The sequence below is a fragment of the Carassius gibelio genome, chromosome A9 (genome assembly GCF_023724105.1).
Source record: "Carassius gibelio isolate Cgi1373 ecotype wild population from Czech Republic chromosome A9, carGib1.2-hapl.c, whole genome shotgun sequence".
NCBI classification, from domain to species: domain Eukaryota; kingdom Metazoa; phylum Chordata; class Actinopteri; order Cypriniformes; family Cyprinidae; genus Carassius; species Carassius gibelio.
Genome location: NC_068379.1, coordinates 18,181,753 through 18,207,508, shown reverse-complemented (window position 1 = coordinate 18,207,508; position 25,756 = coordinate 18,181,753). Strand labels below are relative to the sequence as shown.

Below are 25,756 nucleotides of genomic sequence, written 5' to 3'. Positions count from 1 at the left end.
CAAAGTACTGTTCCAGAGACCTTTAGTTAATACCACCCATTTAAAGGGCAGCCATGGTTAGAAGAGCTCTCCTCTTTTTACAGTGATGGAGCAATACAGAAGCCCTGGGCAAAAAATATATAGCTTCATCAAATAATGATTCAAGAAAGAGATTAAAATAAGTCTACAGTATATAACTCTTGGTTCATTAAGAATGGAAGGTTAAGTTTAGTAATTATATTTTGTTTATACTGTTTACGGTAGCACTTTATTTTACAGTCATGTTCCTCATGTACATACTATGTACTTATTATAGTAATTACAATAACTATGTAATAACTAGGTACTAACCCTGAACCTACCCCTAAACCTAACCCTACCCCATGTAGTTACCTTGTGTTACCAGAACTTTCTTAGATAAATACACTGTAAGTACACTATAAGTACATGTTAGTACACGTACTGTAAAATAAAGTGCAACCCTGTTTACATACTGCATATGACAAAGACAGTAGTACAGCACTATGTTATACCAACAACATTTTGGTGAGATGTGTTGCAGGTTGAACTAATTATACCTCCTGCTATTAGGGACCTTTTACAGTAATAATTCGTTTTCTAAACACTATCTGTAAGTAATCAGGCTCATCTACTGATTAACTGAATACAAGCAGTTTGTGGTACTCTGGCCTACATGCAGTGCGAGTAAATATTTATTAGCCATTTACAACATCACCCCAGGCCTGTTCCCATTCTGTCTCACGCATATCTCCTTCCAGTGGGGAAATACTGAGGTGCTTTGTTCATATTGATATCCCTGCGCTAATTACAGTGAGCGCACTGGTCTTTTGGTCCATATCTCAAGACTGAGAACATAAATTATTCATTGATTTTGAACAAAATAGTGAAAATAACATTTTCTTAAAGTTGCGTGAGTAATTTTTTAATATTAAAATGAAACAAGCATGGAATTTTTAGGTTGATTTTCTCTAAAAAGCAAATATATAGTGACTTTGTCACATTATCAAAACACTGACAGGGAAGTTCTAGAAACCTGTGTGGAAACAATCATGATTTCTACAGTTCTGATTGGTGATCAGCAATTTTTAAACTGGGGTCTGCTGATCCCCATGGGGCCACAAGGAGGCACTAGGAAGTCCATTTACATTTTTGAGAGAAAAATATTTGTAAAAAAATTTGTGAAAAATTTGAACTGAATTGCAAGAGTTTCTATTTGCATTTAAATGTATTGTTTGACACAATGTTATAAAATTATTTCCCAAAATATATTTGTATTAATTGTTTTGGCATTAGTAAACTCTCTTATGCTCACTAAGGCCACCATTTATTTATTTATTTGCATTTGTACAGTAAGAGTAATAACAAATAATAATGTGAAGTATTACTATGATTTAAAATAAGAGTTTTCTTTTTAAGACAATTTTAAGTGTAATTTATTCCTGTGATTATTAAATGTAATTATCAGCAGCCATTACTCCAGTACTCAGTGTCACATGCTCCTCAAAAATCATTTTAATATGCTGATTTGATGCTCAAGACATATTTCTTATTATTATCAATGTTGAATTATTATTATTATTATTATTATTATTATTACTAATTTGTGGAATACATGAGCCATTTTTATTGTGATTATTTGATGAATGGAATGTTTAAAAATATATAATTAAAATAGAGATTTTATGAAGGTCCGTCATTTTGGTTGAGCTCAACAAAAGTTAATAAAAGTACATAAGAATATAAGTATTAATAAAAGTATACAATTTATTGTAACTTTATTGTAAGTCTGGGTTCTTGGGATTAATAGTTTTGAAAACTTCTACCCCAAATTAATCTTCCATCATTCCTGTTCACAATGTTTAGGTCCACAAAGCTGTGCCTTTGTGCCTACAATGTCCTGCGCTGCCTGTTCGCTTTAAACTTAGTCTACATGCCCGTATAAGGCTTAGTACATAGTTTATCACCTCTGTGTAGTTCACACGGCCACTAATCTGAAAGTGTTTGTTTTTAAACTAACAGGGCTTCAGAAACCGAACAAGTCATAAAACAAAAGTGCCGGACAAATATTGTTTTAAGCGCAAAGGTACATGCATATATTCCAGAAGGTACATGCCTTTCAGAAGGTAGATTGCCCAAGAGAAACACACTGGCGTCAGTTGGACGCTCGAGATGAGGCCCAGAGTTTGCTCTGTGCTCCTGAAGGGAGGTTACACGTGACACTAAGGCCGATCTGGTGACAGTTTCTGTCTGGACCACAGGCCCTGACTTTGCCCTCTGGCCTGAGAAATTCCCCCATTCCCCAAACAGGGAGTTTGAATGAAGAGCGACCCCTTTTGGCTGACAGATCTGCAAGATTGCTTCTAAAAGGGTCAATCCCAAATACCATGACTCAACCCAAGAGTGGCAAGCGGTTTAGGCATCAGCAGCTTAAATTACATTCAGGAGGACTGGGTCAAACTAAGCTGTAAACCATGAATGGAAATAACTTGATGTTGCTGTGGAATACTTGAGCACATTGTGAGTATTCTGAAGTCTCACATCTCTGGCAAAGGTCATTAATCATTCCTTGTAATACATTTTAAGGTTCTGATCCCAAATATTTGCAGCAAAAACACTGATTTGCTCGTATCGATTTCAGTACTTACTAATGGCTTCCACAAACAAGTCAAAAAAGCGAAAGGGAAACAGGGGCTCTGGCAGTTCACGGAAAAACATCTTTAGCGCTCCGGTGATGACATGGATGTCCTCCCATTGGCTGTCGCCCAAGTTAAGCTCCTCCTCTGGGGAAAGAGAGACACAGTCAGAGAAGCCAACAGAGAGAATTAGAACAACAGTCGTTTGATATGAGGAAATTAAAAAATGCTAATCATTATGTCAACGCTAATACGCCCCTTGAGAGCCAAACACATTGTGATGCTTGCATTTCACTGCATATCAAACCACACTGAAAATCCTTATCAAACAATTTGTGGCGCCTAATACAAACTAACCGCTTTATACCTTTCAGCTAAGCCTTTAAAACAAAAATGATAACGTGTCATTTAGATAAACACTGATTCAGCTGTTGGCCTTAAACCATCCACTGATGATAGATAATTACTGAATTGAACTTACCTTGGTCAACTAGAAAGCGTAGTTTCTGGATAACGGCCAAATTGCCACTCACCCTGTACAACCCAGCAGCCTCCAGGCCTGTGAGGACGGGGCGAAGACATTTGTCAGTCAGTCAGCGAGGCATGTGATAAGACCGCAATCATTTCTTTAAAAAAAGAGCCATACCTCGTTTTTCTACTTCCTCTACACACAGCTTTACAAATTTGGGCACTGTGGTCCTTTCTCTCTCGCACAGGGTCAGCATGTGACATCCAAAAACTCGGTCTATGAAAAACCATGTAATTGAGAATATGAAGTAAATAAAGCTAAATTAGGAATTGGTAACACTTTTTATTACAAGGTCCAGGTCATAGGTGTTTATTTATTAATAGTATATAAAATAAAATAAAGTATCAATTATAACATCAATCATAATTAACAATTAATAATATAATTAATGAAATTATTATTACTTGCGATATAATAATGGTTTATTATATTATTGTTATTATTATTATTATTATTAATAATAATAATAATAATAATAATAATAATAATAATAATAATAATAATAATAATAATAATGTGCTTTTTATCACAAAGAATATGAAAAATTATGTATTTAACTTTACACAGCATATTAAAATATTATTAATATTACTAATATAACAATATTTATAAACATTATTAATAGCAGCTATACTGTAGTAATAACAATAACAAGTATCGTTATGACTATTGATAGGAGAGCTGTCAATTTAGTACAGTTAGTTATAAACAAATACTTAATAAAGCATCTTACATTTGTGCATCTCATGGCATGAGGCTGAAAAATTATGTTTAGGTTTATTATATGGAAATAAACAATATGTTGACTTTTTGTTTTGTCTGTTCAATTTACTAGTCTGCCACAATAATCTCTTTTAATTTGGGTGCTTTTTCTAACAAATATCTACAAGATATCTGTGATTAATGAATGAGCATATCATGTAATTTATTTATTTACTTATTTAAATGATCGACTAATGTAGATAATAGCAATAAGTAATTACAAGCTGTTTCAAAAATCATTACAGATTAAGAAGAGCTCAGCTTATTTAAAGACACATAATTATAAGAACTATAATGTAACGCGTGACCCAGAAAATTCACAGCCGAAATACATGGTGAAATGTTTTGAGGCAGTCATATTTCAAAGACTGTCCACAAAAGATCAGAACGCTCCATAATGAGCCAAAGCAGAGGTGCAACTGTCCTCATCATTTGGCTTTTTGAGTGCATATAGGACCAAGCGAGCTGTCCCAGAGGCTTCTGGAACATCAAAGATGTCCTGCTCTCATTTCGGCAGCCGCAAGGAGCGGGGGGAAGAGGCGATGTGCTAAATGCATAAATGACTGCAAGCAAGCCACCTTTGCATACAAATGCACATTCAGAGGGTTTCCCAGAGTAATATAAGAAGGAGGGGCATTTCTAAATAAATTACTTTTAAAAGCGACGGTACAGTATGGAACGATCCTAATTTTGAGATGGATGTTTAGCGGGTTAGCTCGCCTTGGAGCTCTGCCAGCGATAGCTGTGTTAGGGGCCACCTGCGCTACTCTGTTAATCCCACAGTAGTTTTATTCATATTGTCCTCTTTGATCTCCCATTTACCCCCACAGATACTACATTAAAGGGTCTTTTTTGACACCAGAGGAAATTATACATCATTACCTTCATCCGAGGGTTCCAAGTATGCTTAAAATACTCTTTAATGTTATATTTGGTGTATGCCATGAATGGAATACATTTGTTACAGTCATTAAGAATTGGCGTCAGGGATTGCTTGTTGAACTGGTATAATGTATAAAGATATTTCTTTCTTTCTTTTTTTTTGTTCTTTTTTTTTTTTTTTTTTTTTTTACTGGGTCACAGTTGTGTTTAATATGGAAACCTGCAGAGCCAAAATAAACTAATGTCCTAAGATTGCACATTCATATGTCATCACGTAATATGTAGCATGTAATTATGTAGCATGTAATTATGACTATAAACTGGGCTACAACTGGGCAAAGTTGTAAAGAACATGAGATTTTTTTTTAAATCTGACAGTCAGCGATGAGCATTACATTGTATAAAAAAATGACTGTAATTTTTACATTTTAACATTCCTATATATATATATATATATATATATATATATATATATATATATATATATATATATATATATATATATATATATATATATATATATAAAAAATAAATAAATAAATATATATAAATAAATATATATATATATATATATATATATATATTTTTTTTTTTTTTTTTTTTCTTTTTTTTTTTTTTTTTTTAATACAGATTTGTAAAGTTGTTTACATTTTGACTGTATTTTTACATAATTATTCTAGAAACCACTACTGCCTTTTTTGTTTTTGTTATAAAAAACAGCATTTGTTTTTCCAGTGTATTGTTTGGAGCATACTTCACCTTTAATAAGGCCTTTCTCCTGTAGCGTTTTCATGGAGGGCCGTCTGGAGATGAACTTCTTCAGTCTGTTCTTAACTCCATTCTTGTCGGCGCTGTCTGAGGCGCTGTAATTCAGCTTGAACACTGTGCGGGGGATCAGAGGAGACACAGGAACAATGCTGACACTGAACGCTCACCACATTCTTTTGAGGCTGTCTTTGTGCAAGTCCTCCTCATGCAAATAAGACGGTTTCCTTTATCCACACTGTTAAAAAGCACACTAGAAACACTATTTCTGTTGAAATATTCTCCAGTGTATGAGAAGATCTCATTTCACAGCATTTATTGATTGATTCTGGCCAATATTAGTGTCAATATAACATCTTCACAAGTCCAGTGATTAGTATGTGATGAGTGAGAGCTGGGAGCTACTGCCCAGTAGTTTAGTACAGTAGTAAATGAATTCTCTTTGATACTTATTCGGGGCAGAAAATGCTCCAATTACCAATGACAGAAGCGTTTGGAGAGTGTCAAGTAGCTTGTAATTTATAATAATGATTGACAGACAGCAGAATGATGTAATGAGATGCTCTAACGTGTCTGTATTTTACAGTTATCGTGTTATTGCAGACACGAATGTTCTCGCTGTAACGCTGTCTGGCAGTAACCAAACTGGATGTGGTCAAGGTGCTGCTGGGCTTCCTGTTCCGAATGTGACCACAGCCGCACAGACAAAAACAATAAACTACAAAGCATCGTAATATAAATATGTCCAGGTCACATTTAATCCCAATATCAAAAGAGAAAACAACAGAAATTATGTTTTAACCATATATATATATATATATATATATATATATATATATATATATACATAGATTTTATGGTAACACTAGTTTAAGGACCAATTCTCACAATTAACTAGTTGCTTGTTAGCATGCATATTACTAGCATACTGGCTGTTTATTAGTACTTATAAAGCACATATTCTGCCTGATCATTTTCTATATCCCTTAATCCTTCCCCATACCTAAACATAACAGCTACCTTACTCACTACTAATAAGCAGTAATTAGGAGTTTATTGAGGCAAAAGCCATAGTTAATAGTTAGTTAATGGTGATAACTGTACCTTACGATAAAGTGTGACCGATTTTATTTATAAAGTAAATTTTTGGACCATTACAATATACATTATATATAACATAAAGTATTGATTCATATCAAATGAAGTACATTTATACAGATTCAGATTTTTTTTTCTAATGTTCTCATTAGATTCTTATTTCTGAAATATAACATAAAAATATAAATTAACAGAACTTCAAAACAAATATATTTGTATATGTCACAGTCATGAAAAAAAAAATCATAATGATCCTTAACTAATCAAAATAAAATATTATCTTTTATTTTTTCTTTTGATTTTGGGGTAAAGCATGATCTAAAAAGTCTGTGAACAGATCAATGTAGATATTAAACAGTGGTGAAGGGAGGTGCAGCACTGTTTCTGAACTCTCTGTATTGATTGCCAGTTATCATTTTTATACTTTAATTTATGCATTTAACAGACGCTTCTATCCAAAGTAACTTACAATGCACTTTTTTTACCAGTATGTGTGTTCCCTGGGAACTGGACCCACAACCTTTTGCGCTGCTAACGCAATGCTCTTCCACTGAGCCACAGGACCACACAGGCCACACTATCACTCTCTCTCTTTCACACACACACACACGTTACTCACTGATGGAGCGTCTGTTTTCAGATTTGGTCTCTTTTGGTTTAGGTTTGGCGGGTTCACAGGTTGGTCGGGACAAGCATTCTATGCTGTTGGACCTGTTTAGGCCCGCTCTGCCACAGCTCTGGCCTCCAGCTCCACTCGACTACACCACAACATCATATAAAAGATTCATCACTTAGATGCAGAAATAACATCCAAAATAAATATTGCCATTTGAAGCATTTATCCCAGTGTTCGATTTTTAGCTATTAAAGCATTGGTGTATTTAACTATTTATTTACCTATTCTTAATACAGTCATATTAAAAAAAAAAAAAATGTCTTCATATATAGCATAAGTAAGACTTATAATTCAATTCCCCATTGAGTACATATTAATGTACAAATTTATAAAAAGCTGTTTTGTGTTTTAGTAATTAACTTACCAGACTGTCCACCGTTTTTTTGATGGCATCATGCCATTTAGAGATGGTTGGAAAGTGATCTGCCTGCAGCAGAAACTCGTGACCATTTGGGGTGGTTATCTGTTTGTAAAAGAGGGTTGAAATGAAAGTTTAGAAAGTGCCATTCAAACAAAATACAGTTAGCAAGCTTTGTGTGAACAGTCCCATGCCAATAACAGACCTATGTATTAATAAACTGTACTACATCACGACTCCAGAACTGAATATAACAAAATAGTATGATCTTTTATTGCTTCTTATACTTTGTCCCTACAACTTTAACTGAAGAAGTGTTTTATGTATAAATGTAATACTTTTATTCAGCAAGGATGAATTAAATTGATCAAAAGAGAAAGTAAAGATATTTATAATGTTACAATATATATATATATATATATATATATATATATATATATATATATATATATATATATATATATATATATATATATATATATATATATATAATATAGAAATACTATTGCAAAGTCAATAATAAACATTGTGTGAAGATGGTAGATCTCTGGGATACTGTTACACAAATAAAAATACAAAAAATTGGAAGTGAGAAATCTCAGATGCACGAAGCCTTTTGACAAGCTAGCTTGATACCTGACCAAAATTATTTCTCGAGACTGGCATAGCATCACATGGCACAGTCGCATAGAATAAGCGCTTTTCCCAGACAAATGCGAGCAAACATCAACACTAAGGTCAGAATTGTCAAATACTGTTGCACAGAAAAGACACTTGTTATTTTAAAGAGAGCTGACGTTGCATATTTCTAAAACCTAAAATCATTTTAGAGTGGTCAGTTTCTAAAAATACCAAGATGGATAACAGAATATATTTCTCCTCCCCTATTACAGTCACTCCACATAGACATCCAAAGTTTTTGCCCATTTAAAACAGACTTTTCTGACTTTGAGAGAGGGTGGCAGGGGGAATCAAGCAGTCTCTTTGGGGATGGAGTGAATATAGAGGGAATGGTTAGGGGCACCACTCTTGTCAGAGTGTGTTTGCAATCCCTCTATTCTTTAGAGTCGAACATCCGAGCGAGCATGTTTGTTCTGAAGCTCCTTCTTTCCTGGAGGGTGCTTGCGGACATGACAGTAATAGTTTGTAGTGAGGTGGACTTGTTGGAGTCCTCATTGGTGGTTTGGACGGGTGAAACAGATCAACTTTAATGAAGGATATTTGTGCTGCAGGTCATCAAAAACTTCCAAATGACAGTTTCATATCTCTTCTTGGGTTTTCTGTTGTACAATGCATGCCGCTTGTGCGATATCAGTCCCCTTTTTATGCAGAGTCGACATATTTTATGCATGTGACAACATTCTTTTTTCTCATTCTTTTCAGACATTGAACATCAAATGAACCGTAGGACGTACTGCCGTTCGACTTTGATTCAGAGGACAGCGCAGTGATAATGTTTCACAACTCAGCACGCAATGTATCAAATAATTCAAATAGTATTTCAAAGCTAAACCAGCCTTAATAAATGCAACACCAAAGTTCGATGAAGTTAAACTGAAACATGTTTTATGTCTTTCAAAATAGCTCATCGTGCAAATCAAGCTGTTTCAAAACCAAACGTCACATTGGTGTTTGATTTCATGAAGATTATCTGAAAGCGCTAACTGATGAGTCATGAGTTTTGTCCTTTCTAAAATCATCTTTCCAACTACCCATTGCTATATTCACCAACAACTCCCCAGAATCAAGCTCTAATCATTTATGTTCTGTTTCATCTCTACACGTGGTGATGTCCATGGAAATTAAGCTCACAGATGTAATTCCAATATTAGTAGTGTGCACATATATTTATATGCACAGTTAATGCTCTTATTGACAGCTTTCACAAAAAAAAATAAAAAATAAAAAAAAAATAACCTTGCACAGTTTACCTGTTGCTGTACTGGGATTAATGATTTTCATCTAAAAGCATATTCTTTCTTCTCCTAATATCTCCTAACTCTCACTTAATTTGTACTATATAAATAGCTGAATATACTGTATGTTCTTCTTTTTTAAGGAAATGCAGTGTCCATTTACTTTATGCATCAGACTTTTTTAATTGAATATAAGTTGAAGTGACTTTAAGGGACCTTTACAGTGTAATATTTATCTAACATATTATTACTGTCCTGTATGTAACATTGGTGACTGGTTAACCCTTAGTGTCTCTTACTGCAGTGTAAATAGCCCTGGATAGCCTGTTACACAATCTCTCTGCAATTATGTAAAAAAAAAAAAAATACAAATAAAAGTTTTGAGAGAATATTATTGGTCAGGAAAATGGCAAAGTGGCAGAGGAGCTGAATGGAAAACAGGAACTGGTGGAAAGTTTTGTGTTGCACGAGTGTAAATAAGAAAGAGTATAACATAAAAGCACTATTCTTTTAATCACACTGTTTAACGAGGAGGGAATTTGAATATCTGGGCTCTCACTTTGACTCTTCATTAATGTTTAATTATGCAGAGCGGTACAAAGACCAGAATGCCATTTGTGACTGCACATTTGTGTTTTGCTGTTAAATTAAACATTAATTTGAAAGCTACATGAAGACACAACTCAACTTTGAAGCGATTTAGATAGGAAGGTTAATTATCTCCAATTTTGCACAACTCCCGAGATGGGTCTGGGTTAAGAGAGCTACTGGCTTCCCAGAGAAAACAAAAGCAGAATCAGAGGAAATGCAGAAAGATGCACTGCGTTCCCCTGATGCTTTCTCGTGCACGATCTTTAATTCAATGGCTCAGACTGCATAGGCCAAATTAAAAATATTAATAATAACAATGACAGAAACAAAATCTTTGTAAAATGTTTCACAAGCAGAAAATACTGTTTCTGGAACCTACATTTACCCGATTGCAATTTTAAATGAGCCAGCAATTCCCGTAAAGAACTGAACCATTAGTCGATTTGATTAAAACTGTTAGTTGTAACAGGCAAATAAAAAAAAACTTCCACAAATGAACAGCTGAACTGAAAGTCAAAATTAGAAATAGCATAATAATGATACATAATACAGAAGCAACCAGAGCTAGTTTTCACTGGGAAGATGTCACAAGGACTTTTGTGCTTCATCCAGCAGTGGTTTTGTAGGTTGGGTTGAACAAGTGTTTCTTAAACAAAAAAAAAAAAACAAAAAAAAAACAATGTGAATTTCTTTTTCTTTTCTTTTTTTTCTTTTTTCTGAGCAAGAACTATTTGTCCTGAGACAATCAATGCACATTGCGTGTTATTTTGCTGCTCTAATCTCCTTTGTAATCTGCTGTCTGAATCTCAAATCCTTCGCCCCAAGATTATTAGCGAATATAAAATATATTGTTTTGTTATGAATACTGAAATGAATGCTCAACACAAAGTAAGCAGCTTTGAGGGCAAGCAAATACCTTTCCCTCGGCTCTCTTGCAAAGTGTTCTTAAGAAAAAGATTGCATGAGCGCAAAATTAGAGGTACCGTAATATATTTCATATCTAAGTGTCTAAATACTACTGGACTCCGAAAATAGCAGGTGTGGCTCTTTATTGAAACAAATTTCACCTTAAAGGGGACATTAAAAGTATCTTGGCAACTGTATCATGCCTGCATCAATTATTTGTTGCTATTTTTAAATGTTATTTCTTGTGATTTACCCTGGTCTCAGATAACATAAAAAACTACAATCTATGATAACTCAACTATTTCAAACAACTTCAAACAAACTTAATGAACTGACTTCACGATCAAAATTAGCGCACAATTTATTGTGACATTTCCAATTAATTTTCTCAAAATTATTGAAAAAGACCTAACATATTATGTAATATTTATTTAAATATATTTTGTCCAGCATTAAGTGTCCGACTGCAGTGACCGGCAAGTTAAGGCTGTTTACATGTACCACAATGAGTGACAATCTAAAAAACATGCTATAATCAGACAATACATCACTTCATTAGCTCAATTCTGTAAAGTGTCCATTCAAGAGCACAATATGTATGGGCCTTCAAGGCAAGCCATTTGAAGCGCCAGATCTCTCCTGCTCATTGTAGACCTGTCAGTCTCTCATAATCTGCAAAACACACCCAAATGGTGCCGCTTACATGAGACACAAGATCTGACAGAGCCTGGCCAAAAATATCTTCACTTCCATGGACAGAAGACAGGAGATGGCATATGGCATTGCAATCAGCTCAACTGACCTCATCCCAAATTGGTTCATAATTGCTGCTTATTCTCCCTTTTTGAGGAAGGATTTATTTGTTCATTTATTTTTGCCCTGTCATGTGAACTCGTGTTCAAAGTTACACTGCCTGCTTTAAAACCATAATATTATCCACTTACAGTTTATTGTCGTAGTTTGTGATACACACAAAGGGAAAATGTAAAACGACAGGTGAAAGGACAGAGCAACGGTTTGAGTTTTAGCTCTGCTGTCTCTCCAGCTTGACACCACATGTCGGCATATGATATTTCAATCGGTCTCAGATGTTTCCTCTTGATTCTCCAACACTCATGCCAGGCACCTATTGTCAATAATACGAGACATTTGTAAGGGCTTAGTGCACTCGCTTTTGTGTAACAGGATTGCTGAATTTGATATTCTTTTTACACGCAGGTGATGCACACGTAGATACAATGAGACATGGATTTCCACTGTCTGCCTTTTTTTTCTGCTATATTGAAAACTGATAGGCTGTGCAGGAAAGTTCTTTGGTTTTCAGGATAAATGTTTTCGAAGATAATACTTTTCCATGGGTTGTTTAGAACAAGGGAAATCATCTGTATTTCTGTATTTCTCACAGGTAAGATGTAATGCATTAATTTACATCAAAACTAAAATTCTGTCATCATTTACTCCCTCCCTTATGCAGTTCAAAATCTGCATGACTTTCTTTTAGCTGCAGAAAACAAAATAGTAAAATTAAACAAAGTTTAAAAAAATGTAAATGGTCCAAAAACAAACACAGGCTTTAATCCAATGGAAACAACATTGAACCACATTTACTTTATTTGTATGGACAAAATAATAATAATAATAATAATTAATTCCTTTGCTTTCCATCCGAGTTTGGAACCAATGCAGTAACGTAAAAAAAATAAAATAAAAAAATCGGTAATTTAAATAATATAATAGATGAAAAATTATTGAAAGCTAAATAGAAACATGTAAAAATAACAAAAATCTACCATGATTTTGTTTGTGATAAGTCTGATATTTTTTTTATTTTTTTTACAAATGTGTATTAGTTCATACATGCTAGAAACGGTTGTTTCATTGGACTTTCTTTTAAAGAAATGTGGTGTTCTCGGCAGCTCTAGAGTTTCATCTGTGCATAGGAAAACAGATTTAGTTTTGTGGGAGCTTTGAAAGTGATAAATGCTTATGTCTCTCTGGGTTCATAACCCTTTTAAATGAACCAGAAAGGCTGTGTGAGTCAAACCACTGAACAACAGCGCGATGAGAATTTCTAGTGAAGGAGATTCTTAGTTCAAGAAAAGAATAAGTGCATCTTGATTTTTAATAACCACTTGACATAAATGTTACGTGTTTTGTCACGCATTACAACAGAATGAAAGATCGCTGATATATTACCATTCAAAAGTTTGGGGTCAGTAGGATAAAAAATAAAAAAATAAAAAAAATCAGCAAGGATATATTAAATTGATCAAAGGTAACAGTTAAGACATTTATAATGATTCATTTTTTTTCTGTTTATATATATATATATATATATATATATATATATATATATATATATATATATATATATATATATATATATATATATAATCAGAGATTCCTGTAAAAAAACCATTGTTTTCAATAATAATAATAAGAAATGTATATTGATCAGAAAATCAGCATATTAGAATGATTTCTGAAGGATCAAGTGACACTGAAGACTGGAGTATAGATGCTGAAAATTCAGCTTTCCCATCACAGGAATAAACTACATTTTAAAATATAATAAAATAGAAAAACAGCTATTATAAATTGCAATTATATTTCACAAATACTTGTTTTATTGTATATGTGATGATGGCAAAGCCTTGTTGAGCATTAGAGACTTAAAAACATAAAATGAAAATCTTACAGACCCCAAACTTTTGAACGGTAGTGTACACTGTAAGCAAAAGTTATATTTTAGCCTTTTGCACACATGTCTACAATTTCCAAATTAATGGCCATCTTAAATATGTTAATTTGCAAAAATGCCAAATCCAGCACCTCCAACATTGTGATTGTGATTTAGAACTGCAAAGTTTCAACTGATAAATGCTGTAATCCTGGTATTAGTAGAGATATAAGGATCTGTGCCATCATGTGAGGTTAATGTCAGCAGTGACAAAAGCACAAAAAGGAATGAAAGTCAACTCCAGATGCTCAAGACACTGATCAAAACCTCCAATGAAAGAACGTGAACTTCCTTAATCACAACTATCCCTCATCCGACACAAGTGTTTTGTTTTGCCCTAAGCCGAGCAGATCTTCGAGACCTTGGCTGAATGCCTCACAGATTGCAAATCTAACTCTCCACGCTTCTGAATTAACCGGCCTCCACACTATATTCTAATCCCGGTTGAGGTTGACAGACAGCGGTGGCAGACTACGAAATGGCTGGGTACCGTCATTACAAGCACTTTTTCTGTGTGAGAGTTTGGGATTATTTAAGATTACTGTTTAATGCCTTTTTAATCTCTCCTGTAAAAAAAAAAAAGGAAATAAAAAAATAAGATTTCTGGGCAAAATACTGGACAGTGAGTACAGTGGCAGCGATAAGATATTAAAAGTGTGCGATGGGATCGGAAATCATCTTTTTATCCTCGCTCTGCCTCATTATGTGAGCTAACTCAGCTGTCAATTTATTGGTATGTGTTTGGAGCACCCAAAACACCAGCCGAAAGATTATGTCGCTTTAAATAAATCCTAATGAAAAGCCTTCAAGGCAACAATGACTGGACAGAAATGCTTTTGGGTGTTAAAGAACTCTGAATCCTGAAAAATCCATCCAGTCATTGTGTGAAGATAAAAAACTGAGTATATTTTCTCTTTTAAGATATACTGTATGACACCAGCTCCGACAGTCCAGATCCTTTCAATCCCTTGAAACCGCATAAATGTAACAAGAAACTTGGTTAAGCTATGATCTTACAAAGTCTTAGCTAAAAAAAGGAAAGACATATTATTAGAGATGAAGCAGGATGCTCGCGTCGTTATAGAGGTGAGACCATGTGACTCAAGATTGAGACCGATAGCACTTCTGTGCAATCTTCACTATCAAGATTCAGACAATCTACATCATATAACAAGACTCCAGTGCAAATTATTAGTTTCTGCATAGTTTTTCCTGTTCTAAAGGATGATAGACAGATGAAAGGATGTACTTTGGCTCAATCCGTCCCACTGTCCTACCTGAATCACGTTCTTTCGGCTGGATTTCTCTGTTGTCCACTCGATTACAGCCCCACACAGATCCACACCATCTGATTTACCACCTGGTTTCTGTGGAGAAAGTACAATGACACGAACACGTTTGCCAAGATACTAAACAGAAACACCAGGCTTACGTGTCTCTGTGAAATAATAAACAATTGACAAACACAATGTTTTGATACAAGACATATCACCTAATAAATCAAATACTATATAATAATAGATCACATTTGTCAGGAGATTTTCACATTTAAATGCTTTGCAGTCTGGGAGGCTGACATAAAATATCTCCATTCAGTAAAGGGGCATTTCATACAGTCTTACGGTTTTAATGAGGTGGCAAAAATACTTAACTTCATCCTGATAATCTCTGTGTATTGGCCTCAGAAATGGCGGAGGGCTCGAGGGCTTTAAGGCCACTTGACCATGAGTGATGTTGAACCTAATATGAGTTGAGCCCATCGATGGCCTTGACATAGCATTTACAAGCATGGCAAGCCTGTGAAGGTAGCAAACCTCTTCTCACCCGAACCTCGTGTCTCTATCACGGCCACATGCTGCTCAAATCCGCAGAATAATAATATGGTCCCGTGCATGAAGGGTAAATATTTATTTTTCAGCAGTGTTTAAGAAGTGAGACAAACAGTAGCTAACAGTTATGCTGCTTAATGCACATCTGTAGCTAGTAATTCAATTCTGCTGTTTATTTTGTTTCAGTTTCATGATTTTACACATTTATTTCTTGGGTAGCACTTTATTTTACAGTCCTGTTCCTCATGTACATACTATGTACTTATTATAATAATTACAATAACTATGTAGTAACTAGGTACTAACCCTGAACCTACCCCTAAACCTAACCCTACCCCATGTAGTTACCTTGTATTACCAGAACTTAGATTAATACACTGTAAGTACACTATAAGTACATGTTAGTACACGTACTGTAAAATAAAGGGCAACCATTTCTTGTATTATAAAGGTAGGATTTATCTGTTGACTGAGTTTTTTTATTTTTTTTTTTACTTAAATACAGATGCAGTTGCTTGGTTTGTGGGTGTGTGCAAATATGTGTTGCGGTCTCACCAAATTTGCCACGGCTTCTTGTTTGCTCTCTTTAAAGAACAATAGTTGATTGGAGCAAAGAACAACCCAGGTTGAAGTCCAGTTTTTTCTGTGAAAATCATTTTTTTTTTAAAAACTCAGACAGACATAAAGACAGATTAATACTGATAGATTGAATGATTACTAGATAGATAAACTAACCGTAATTTCTTTCCTCCTTCAGCAATTTTGGCTTTGTTCAAATATTCTCCTTGTAAAATGGTCTGTAACGTGATATGAAGCACACAGTACACAAACACAAAAGTATTAAGTCTTCAGGAATTTAAAAACTACAGTAGCTCTAAAAAGGTTTGAAGATTGTCTTTCTGCCGCATTTTCATTTATTTTACTGGTTTAAAAAACAAAAAGGAGTTTTGAAACCAGGCTTCCCATTTATTGTATAATGAAATACTAAACACTATTTACACAGCTCAGATTTCTGTTATTCAAAATAATTATTATATTATACATTTTTGTGAGTGTAAATCTGTCACTGCAGGCTCATCTGACTCTCACATTTAAAAACCCAATTTTATGTGATGGTAATGGAGGTACGACGGATCATACCTGCAGCCCATCAGAAACACCAACATTATGCTGAGACTGGTTCCTCCGGTGACGGTTGATCTAAACAAAGAGCATGTGTTGCTAAGTAGTATCTCTCACCCCAAAAATATTTTTTCGCGTGAATTAAATTAAGAAACGTGTTAAAAACACAATCTTTTGGAATATACTTTCTGTAATATATATTTTATTTACTTATTTTGTATGTGTTTTTAGAGAAATTTACAACATTCTAACAAACTACAGATCAGATTATTTGGTTTCTCCTACAGTTTATGGTTTGCTTTCAGCATTTTACTCTCATGTTTGTGCAAGATCTACTTATTTGTAATCTAATATTTAATTTCATTCCATACATATTTCATATTCCATCATAATTCTGATACAAATTTGGTGTAAAGTTGTTTTTTAAAAGTATCACAAGAACACCCAGACTATGACAAAAGTAACACAGATCTAATTTATGTTTAATGTTTAATGTTGGCTACATCTTCACACTCCTAGCCGTAAAAGCAAAGCGCCCCTGTGCAGTAGTACTGGTCTGCCCTCTGCTGTTCTGCTTCTTGGTTTCTAAAAACAGCCATTGCAACAGGAAGCTGCAAATAAGGTGCAGCATGTAATGCAGTTACCTAATGTAGCATCAATTTCTAGCATCAATGTAGGGGCATAAAATCATTTAATTGGTACTGGACCCGTGTGATTGTGCTCATGCTCACAGGCGTCTGTAGTGTGCCAGGGTCTGGTAGGACCATAGACTTTGTCTGGCTGAGTCTCTCTCCAGTACTGCTTTGAGAGTTCTTGATCCTCATCTGAACAGCTCCAGGAAGCACCATTGCTGGCTGCTTCTGCATCGCTGTGAAAAAATAAAAATAAAAATAAATATTGCAATAATATAAGATCTGTCATTTGTCATTTTCTATCGACTCAAAATATGAACTATGCGTGAGTCACACACACACACACACACACACACACACACACACACACACACACAGACACACACACACACACACACACAAATGAATAATAATCAAATCATTGTTTTAGCCAACCAAAATGTAAATTAATAATCTGCATAAAAATACACTTATATACAAACAAATAACAAAACAAATAACAGAATATGGCAACTTGATCCAACCTGACATTTACGACAAATATCCCTGATCTGGGAACACACTTCAATTTTTATTTTTATTATTTTTTTTTTTTTTATTGTATTCATTTTATATTTGATTCTAGTTCCAGTGTTCCAGTGTGATTTTGTGCTTATTTTAACTTTGAGAAAATAATTCACAGACAATAAATTATCCTAATTCAAGATAATTTTGAACTAGGAGTTTAAAACCAACATTCAAAACCGGAGTTAGAGAAAACACACATTTTGGTAATTCTGAAAACTTTATAGTTACAGAGATATACCCACACATTATATGATATTATAATATTATGCCATATATTGTCCTGTATATATTACAAATAAGCCGATATGTAAATTTTACATAAATACATTATCTAGGTAGATGAATGTATAAGTTTAGAACATACATAAAAGTAAAAAACTGTTTTATTATTTAAAAAATAAACCAAAATATAAGTCTATACAGTGGCCAATAGAGCTCAATGCGCTGCAAATGTAAAAATGCATGCAAACAGAAAAAAAACACTTGCAAATTAAGAAAACATCTTAGCAATTTTACACCACACGTGCTGCAAATACTCACAACACAACCAAACTCACTGCAAATTCTCACAACACAACAGAAAACAGAAATGCCCATAACCCCAGTTGTATAAATACCATGGTTAAACCATAGTTAGTATAGTAGTTTAGTTTTTCATATAATAGGCTAAATGTATTCAATAATAAGACTAATTAATTTTAATAATAAAACTATATGGTTATTTTCCATAAGGGAAGTTGTAAAAGTAAGTTAGGCAGCTTACATAACCTTTCACAGTTACTGTTATTGTGTATTTTGTTTGCTTTATTGAGCTAATAATATATATATATATATATATATATATATATATATATATATATATATATATATATATATATATATATATATATATATATATATATATATATATATATATATATATTTTAAGGCTAAGGCGTTGTATAATCATGATGTTGAAATAAACAAAAACCTCACCTTTCAGAGAAGACGTTTATAAGTGTGTCCCAGCCATGTTCATTACTTTGTGGTTATTCTTATTTGCACCTTGTTTCTGTATTCGGTTGTGTTGTAAGAATTTGCAGTGTGTTTCAGTTTTTGTTTGTGTTTGTGAGAATTTGCAGTGGGTTTCTGTATTTGGTTGTGTTACATTTTTGTTTTTGTTTTTTGTTTGTGTTGTGAGACTTTGCAACATGTTTCTGTATTTAGTTGTGTTGAAAATTTGCAGCGCATTTCTGTTTTTGTTTGTGTTGTGATTATTTGATTATTCCTCTCCCAGGGGTTGGGTACCATTTGGCACCCGCATCCAGATCTTTGGAACCTCCACGTGTGGCTTCTGGCCGAGACGCGGCAGACCTAAGTGATCTGCCACCAACGGTGGTAGACACTATGGGCCCTATTTTAACGATCTGAAACGCAAGTGTCAAAGCGCGAAACGCAAGTAAGTTTGTGGGCGGGTCTCGGCGCTGTTGCTATTTTCCCGGCGGGATAAATGGCTCTTGCGCCCGGCGCAAATCTAAAATGGGTTGGTCTGAAGTAGCTTCATTATTCATAGGTGTGGTTTGGGCGTAACGTGAAATAAACCAATCAGAGCGTCATCCAACATTCCCTTTAAAAGCAGGTGCGCAAGTTCCATTATGGATTGCTATTATTATGGCGTATTTACCAGGCGCACGCCAGGAGCGGTTCACAGCCGAGGAGACTGATGTTCTTGTAAGAGCAGTGAAAGACAGAGAAGTTGTGTTGTATGGGGATGGGAGAAACCCACCCAAAATAGCGTCGGTTAAACTGGCGTGGGAGGAAATAGCCACAATTGTTTCATCGATTTTTTTCCTGGTTCTTGACGGACAAACATATTTGTCAGATGTCCTTACATAGCCTATATGTCTTGCCACTATTGGGCAAACAGGTCTGATCCTTAATTACTACAATTAGCCTGAATAATTTGTAAGCTAGATTTATGCCTATTTTTTCACATCTTCGTGGCACACCACAATGATTTCCGTCATCTCATGTGTTAATATTTTTTTTTAGTGTAACAGTTTATGATTTGCAAAAATAACTGTTGCATCTGTGTAGATTACATGAGCAAAGTGTATGCGCGTTGTGCACGCTATACATTATGGTCAAGCATGCGCCCTTAAAATAGCATAATGAACAACGCGCCACTGACTTTAGACTAGGTTTTTTCTGGTCAGTGGCGCAATTGTTTAATGGAACAGCAAAATAGCACCAGGGATTGTTTGCGCCGGAACACGCCTCCTTTTTTGCACTGAACCGCCCAGGGAGCGCAAGTTCATTCACTAGTTTAGCGACGTGCTTCTGTGGAGGGAAAAGCGAGCTTTGCGCGGGTGCAAAATAGGAATGTCACATGCGTCTGTGTACAAAGTCAATTGCGCTGGGTGCAAGATAGGGCCCTATCACTCAGGCTACCTCTACGAGGCAGGCCTATGCTCTGAAGTGGAGACTGTTCACGAACTGGTGTTCTTCTCACCAAGAAGACCCTCCGGAGATGCCCGGTCAGAGTCATGCTTTCTTTCCTTCAAGAAAGGTTGGAGCCCAGAAGGTTAAATCCTCCTAGGACATCCCTGATTCCCTCCTGGGACCTCTCTATAGCTCTGGCAGGACTTTATAGGAGTCCCTTTGGGCCGCTGGATTCAGTCGAGCTCAAGTTCCTGTCTCTCAAGACAGCGCTCCTGGTCGCGCTCACTCCAATCATGAGGGTCGGGGACCTCCAAGCATTTTCGGTAAGTGAAGAGTGCCTTGTGTTCGGGCCGGCCTACTCTCACGTTGTCCTGAGACCCCGGCCGGGATACATGCCCAAGGTTCCCACCACTCCCTTCCTAAACCAGGTGGTGAACATGCAAATGCTGCCCCTGGAAGAGGCAGATCCAGCCTTGGCATTGCTGTGTCCCGTAAGAGCGCTTCTCATATAGATGGACCGCACCCAGAGCTTCAGAAGCTCTGAGCAGCTCCTGGTCTGCTTTGGAGGTCAGCAGAAGGGAAAGGCTTTCTCCAAGCAGAGGTTAACCCACTGGATAGTGGATGCCATTGCCTTGGTGTACCACTCCCAAGGCGAACCATGTCCCCTGGGGGTTAGAGTCCATTCCAGACGGAGTGTGACCTTATCCTATGCGCTGGTGCATGGCGCCTCTCTGGCAGACATCTGTCGAGCTGTCGACACCTAAACCTTTGCAAGGTTTTACAATCTTCGTGTAAAGCCAGTATCTTCCTGTGTGTTGGGTAACAGGTAGTTAGCGGGAAGGGCTGGCTGGGTGTCATGCTTTCTGCGCCATTCCCACTAACACAGGGATGCGAGCACCTTTCTTCTCCGAGTAGAATTCCCCGGTTGGCCTACCCTGGCTCATGTATGTTAAATCAACTAGCCAATTTTCATTGGCGTTTTCTCTTAAAGGGTAACTAAACCCCTGGTCAGAGCCTAACTCCACTCATTGGCAATATTAGAAAAATGCTGAAAAGTGGGCAGAGCACAGCGGAGATAGAGGGGAAGAACCGAGGGTGGGGCTGAGTGCGTGGGTTGTGAACCTGAGACCCGCAGTGACAGATTAATTGACAGCTGCTGTCAGAGTCGCTAAAATGGAGAGTGACTGTAGTGACGTAAGTAGCTTTGCAACAGAGCGTTCATTTGAAGTAGAGGACTTTTCTCCCCCACCTTCACCTGAAGTGGAGGATGTCGAGGTGTCTCTGGCCTGAGTCATATCAATTCGAGCCGCTGGCTCAAACTGCGGTCTTAACTCCCACACCGGGTCGCTTTTCAGCGCGAGCTGTGTGGAGAAGCCCATTTCCACCTCCATTGCGTTGGAGAAGCAATCCCGCGTAAAATGCAGTTTGCACACTCCAGCTCTAGGCGGGAACTCGCGATCTTCCACGTCAAGTGCATGCAACCACTGGCGTCTTATTTTAAAGTCTGCTGGAAAACTATGCAGTCCAGCAGTGCTGTTGCAACCATCAACACTACACATATGTACCATCCTGATCACTGTACTAAATACAGAAAAATCCACGCCAACTTGACGCTATCATAACTGATGCAATACTATGCTACTAACTAACTATGCTTCTAACAATACAAACATTACACTTACAAGTTAAACTACCGTAATTCCTCAAATAAAAGCTGGGGCCTTTATTTACCTGAACTGCAGAAGGTAACAGGCTTTTATTTGAAACAGGTCTTTATTTCTAATTCCATCTGTTTGATAAGTGATTGTTTTAAATAACCCGTTTTAAATTAAAAGGGATAGCGTTCCAGGACAGAGATCATAACATTAGCACAGAATCAGTTCGGAATCAATCACCAAAAGAATCAGTTCGGTTCAAACGCGCTCTGTGTCAGTCTGCTTCTCAGTGAATCACGCATGCGCAGTATCATCAGCTCCTCGGTTCTCGAATCGGACGCGTTTTTTATTTGAGGAATTACGGTATGCTAATTAACTACATAGGCTACACAAAATAATCTAAATAACTATATAAATGCTATGCTAAATAGATGCTATAATAGTCTATCCTGGTCGTTTTCAATACTCGCAATTCCAACTCCTGACTCACTACAGTGATTTTGATGGAACAAGATGGTTTTATACTGCCAAGGGCGTGGTAGCTTGTACCAAGGTGCGTGGTGAGCTGGAAACTGCTTTCATCACCTGCCACCGCTTACATTAATTGCCACCGCAAAATCCAATAGGAAAAATCAACTGCAGTAGCCTCCGTTCAACCTGAAGAGGGCAGCACTCAGACGTTTTTACACCATATATTGTAGAATTAAAACACTTTACACTCAAATGTCAAAAAAGTTACTCAAATCAATGAACCGCACTAATAAAGCCCCATTCTTACAGATCATTAACTAAAAAAAATGGTTTAGGGTTTAGTTACTCTTTAAACTCAGAGATGATTGGCCTGCCAAGTGGGACCCCATATGTTGTTCGACATAACGTCTCCATTCCCTCCATCAGGGAATGAGGGTTACGTACGTAACCGAGACATTTTTTTGTGTGTTGTGAGAATTGGCAGCTCATTTCTGTATTTGCAGCGCGTTTCTGTTTTTGTTTGTGCTGTGAGAATTTGATGCATGTTTCTGTTTTAGTTTGTGTTTTGAGAATTTTCAGCGAGTTTATGTTTTTGTTTGTGTTGTGAAAATATGCAGCAAGTTTCCGTATTTTTGTGTTTTGAGAATTTGTAGCTCATTTCTATATTTGCTGTTTGTGTTGTGAGAATTTGGAGCCCCTTGTATTTGCAGCGAGTTGCTGTTTTTGTTTGTGTTGTGAGAACTTGCAGTGTGTTTCTGTTTTGTTTTTGTCTTTTGTGTTGTGAGAATTTGTAGCTCGTTCCTGTATTTGTAGAGTGTTTCTGTTTTTGTGTTGTGAGAATTTTCAGCATGTTACTGTTTTAATTTGTGTTGAGAATTTGCAGCACATTTCTGTATTTGGATTTGTTGAGAATTCGCGGCGCGTTTCTGATTTTGTTTGTGCTGTGAGAATTTGCAGCGCGTTTCTGTTTTAGTTTGTGCTGTGAGAATTTACACTGATAAAATCATTATAATTATTCAGTATATCAAAATGCTACAGATCTTTTCAAGACATGGACTGAATTCACTTCCTGAAAAATCTTCATTTTCTAAGCTACAGTAACAATTTTAAGTTTCAGCTTTTATTGAATGTTTATATGTACAGTATACAACCAAATACTACATTTTTTTTATTTTGCTGTCTGCAAGCAGCTTTTAGTGTCAAATGTTTCTTGTGAATGTTTCACCATCAGTGTGATTGCACCATCAAGCAGAGTGGAGAAACTAATTTTGCCTTTTTTTTTTTTTTTTTTTTTTTTTTTTTACAGCATATGAGCTGCCTACCACATCTTGTGATAGTAGTATATGTTTGAAACTTGAATAAACTCAAATAAACTTGGATAAAAAGATGCACATATATACTTAAACTTGAATAAAAGGTTCATGCATTGATCATTTCCCTTCAATTGCCAAATGGTTTACATCAAAATAAACAACCAACTCTTGGAAAACTCTAAAGTGCATTTCACACTAATAGTCATTCATTTATCAGGTTTTAGACACTTTCAGATTGTTTTTCTTTTTAAATTTAAGATGAACTAGCATACCACAGCATGTGTGTATATATATATATATATATATATATATATATATATATATATATATATATATATATATATATATATATATATATATATATATATATATATATATATATATATATATATATATATATATGAAGAGTTCAGATGCAAAAGCCTCTAAATGCCATCTTAAATTTTCATCTAAAATTAGGATTTTTATCAGGCTCCTATATTTATGTTCAGTTATTCACTTTAATAGCCTGAAAAAAAGGACCTGCACATTGCCATTCAAGTAAAATGACTCAAACTAAGCATAGGAGCTTGATAAAAATCCTAATTTTAGATGCAAATTTCAGATGGCATTTAGAGGCTTTTGCATCTGAACTCTTCATATATATATATATATATATATATATATATATATATATATATATATATATAATCACAAATTAAATTAAGCATATTCTAAGTAATTACTGACTAATTATACAGTTTTTTGGTCCAATTATATGGTTATTTTTCTTTTCATTTGATTATTATTATTTGTCCAGCGGAGGCGATACAAAGACTCTGACTATTTGTATATTTATTGAAAATAAAATTCTGTAGTTGGTAAACCATGAAATCTGAAATCTGCATATGCTAGCATGACAGGAAATAAATAAATCTTCAAAACAAACGGAAACGGTGCCACTTTCAGCCATGCATGAAAAGTAGCTTTTCTCACAATGGTTTTAAGAGTGGGCAACAGTCTGCAATCCCCTCTGTATAAGAAAATGGACTTTCAATCAAAGTTTTAATTTAAGGAAAATTTTCATATTTTAAACATTCGACTTATCAGTTCTGTCATTTTGCCAGGAAAGTTGGGGGAAAAGATTTTGTTCACATACAATCAGACTTTTCATCAGAGGTTTTAGAAACAAATCTTCTTGAACTTCCGACCTGACATATTGTCATATATCAAGGACAATAATACTGTTGTATGATATAATGATGTATACATGCATTTAATTGTATATACATAAACGTAGATATACATGTAAAATATCTGAACCTCTACGGAGCTATTTTTTTTAAAGCAGCATTTACCTAATATGCAATAAAGAGGTAATAAATAACTTCGAGAGACGTACAGAGAAAACATAGACAACCATCAGTAAGCCTTCAGTAACCAGCTACCATCCAGAAAACATTTCTTTAGTTGTATCATCGCTGTTAATTTCATACATTTTGTCATTACCCATTGCTGTTACCATAAAAATGATGAAAGTGTACACTCGTACCTGGTTCCTGGTCGTTTTCCAGAAAGAAAAAAAAATTTCTCAAAACTTGTTTCAGCAGTCACAGAGAGAGAAAGTATCGTTTGGAGGAAGTGTAAAAGTCACATGGGGCACTCAAGCTACGTCTCTCAAGATGTGCAAGCAGTAGTGCATACATGGGGCTTTTGCTATCACACACTCTTCACTTCCTGAGGCCTGTCACAACAGTTTCAATCAAGATGGCTGCTGTGAGCTCAAACGAACAGATGAAAGGAGATCAGCACAATTTCAGCCTAAGACGTCTCCTTAGAGATAGATATTGATGATGAGACTGACTCCTGTTTTGGAGAAGATTGGTTAAATTAGGCTTGTTTTTAGGGCCA

At 35.5% G+C, this 25,756-nt stretch overlaps 1 protein-coding gene across 1 annotated transcript in view; it reads right to left on the bottom strand.

The window, feature by feature from the left end:
* LOC128019828 (rho GTPase-activating protein 15-like) overlaps nt 1-25,551 on the bottom strand; it is a 31,828-nt gene extending 6,277 nt beyond the window's left edge. The window contains exons 1-12 of the mRNA XM_052606094.1: nt 25,398-25,551; nt 17,539-17,675; nt 16,826-16,885; nt 16,421-16,482; nt 16,241-16,328; nt 15,134-15,223; nt 7,710-7,808; nt 7,289-7,427; nt 5,566-5,688; nt 3,280-3,378; nt 3,115-3,192; nt 2,646-2,780 (exon numbers count right to left, since the gene is read on the bottom strand). Of these exons, the coding sequence (XP_052462054.1) occupies nt 2,646-2,780; nt 3,115-3,192; nt 3,280-3,378; nt 5,566-5,688; nt 7,289-7,427; nt 7,710-7,808; nt 15,134-15,223; nt 16,241-16,328; nt 16,421-16,482; nt 16,826-16,885; nt 17,539-17,673 (1,108 nt within the window). The 5' untranslated portion in view covers nt 17,674-17,675; nt 25,398-25,551. The remainder of the gene's footprint in view (nt 1-2,645; nt 2,781-3,114; nt 3,193-3,279; nt 3,379-5,565; nt 5,689-7,288; nt 7,428-7,709; nt 7,809-15,133; nt 15,224-16,240; nt 16,329-16,420; nt 16,483-16,825; nt 16,886-17,538; nt 17,676-25,397) is intronic.
* Between the last annotated feature and the right edge of the window lie 205 nt (nt 25,552-25,756).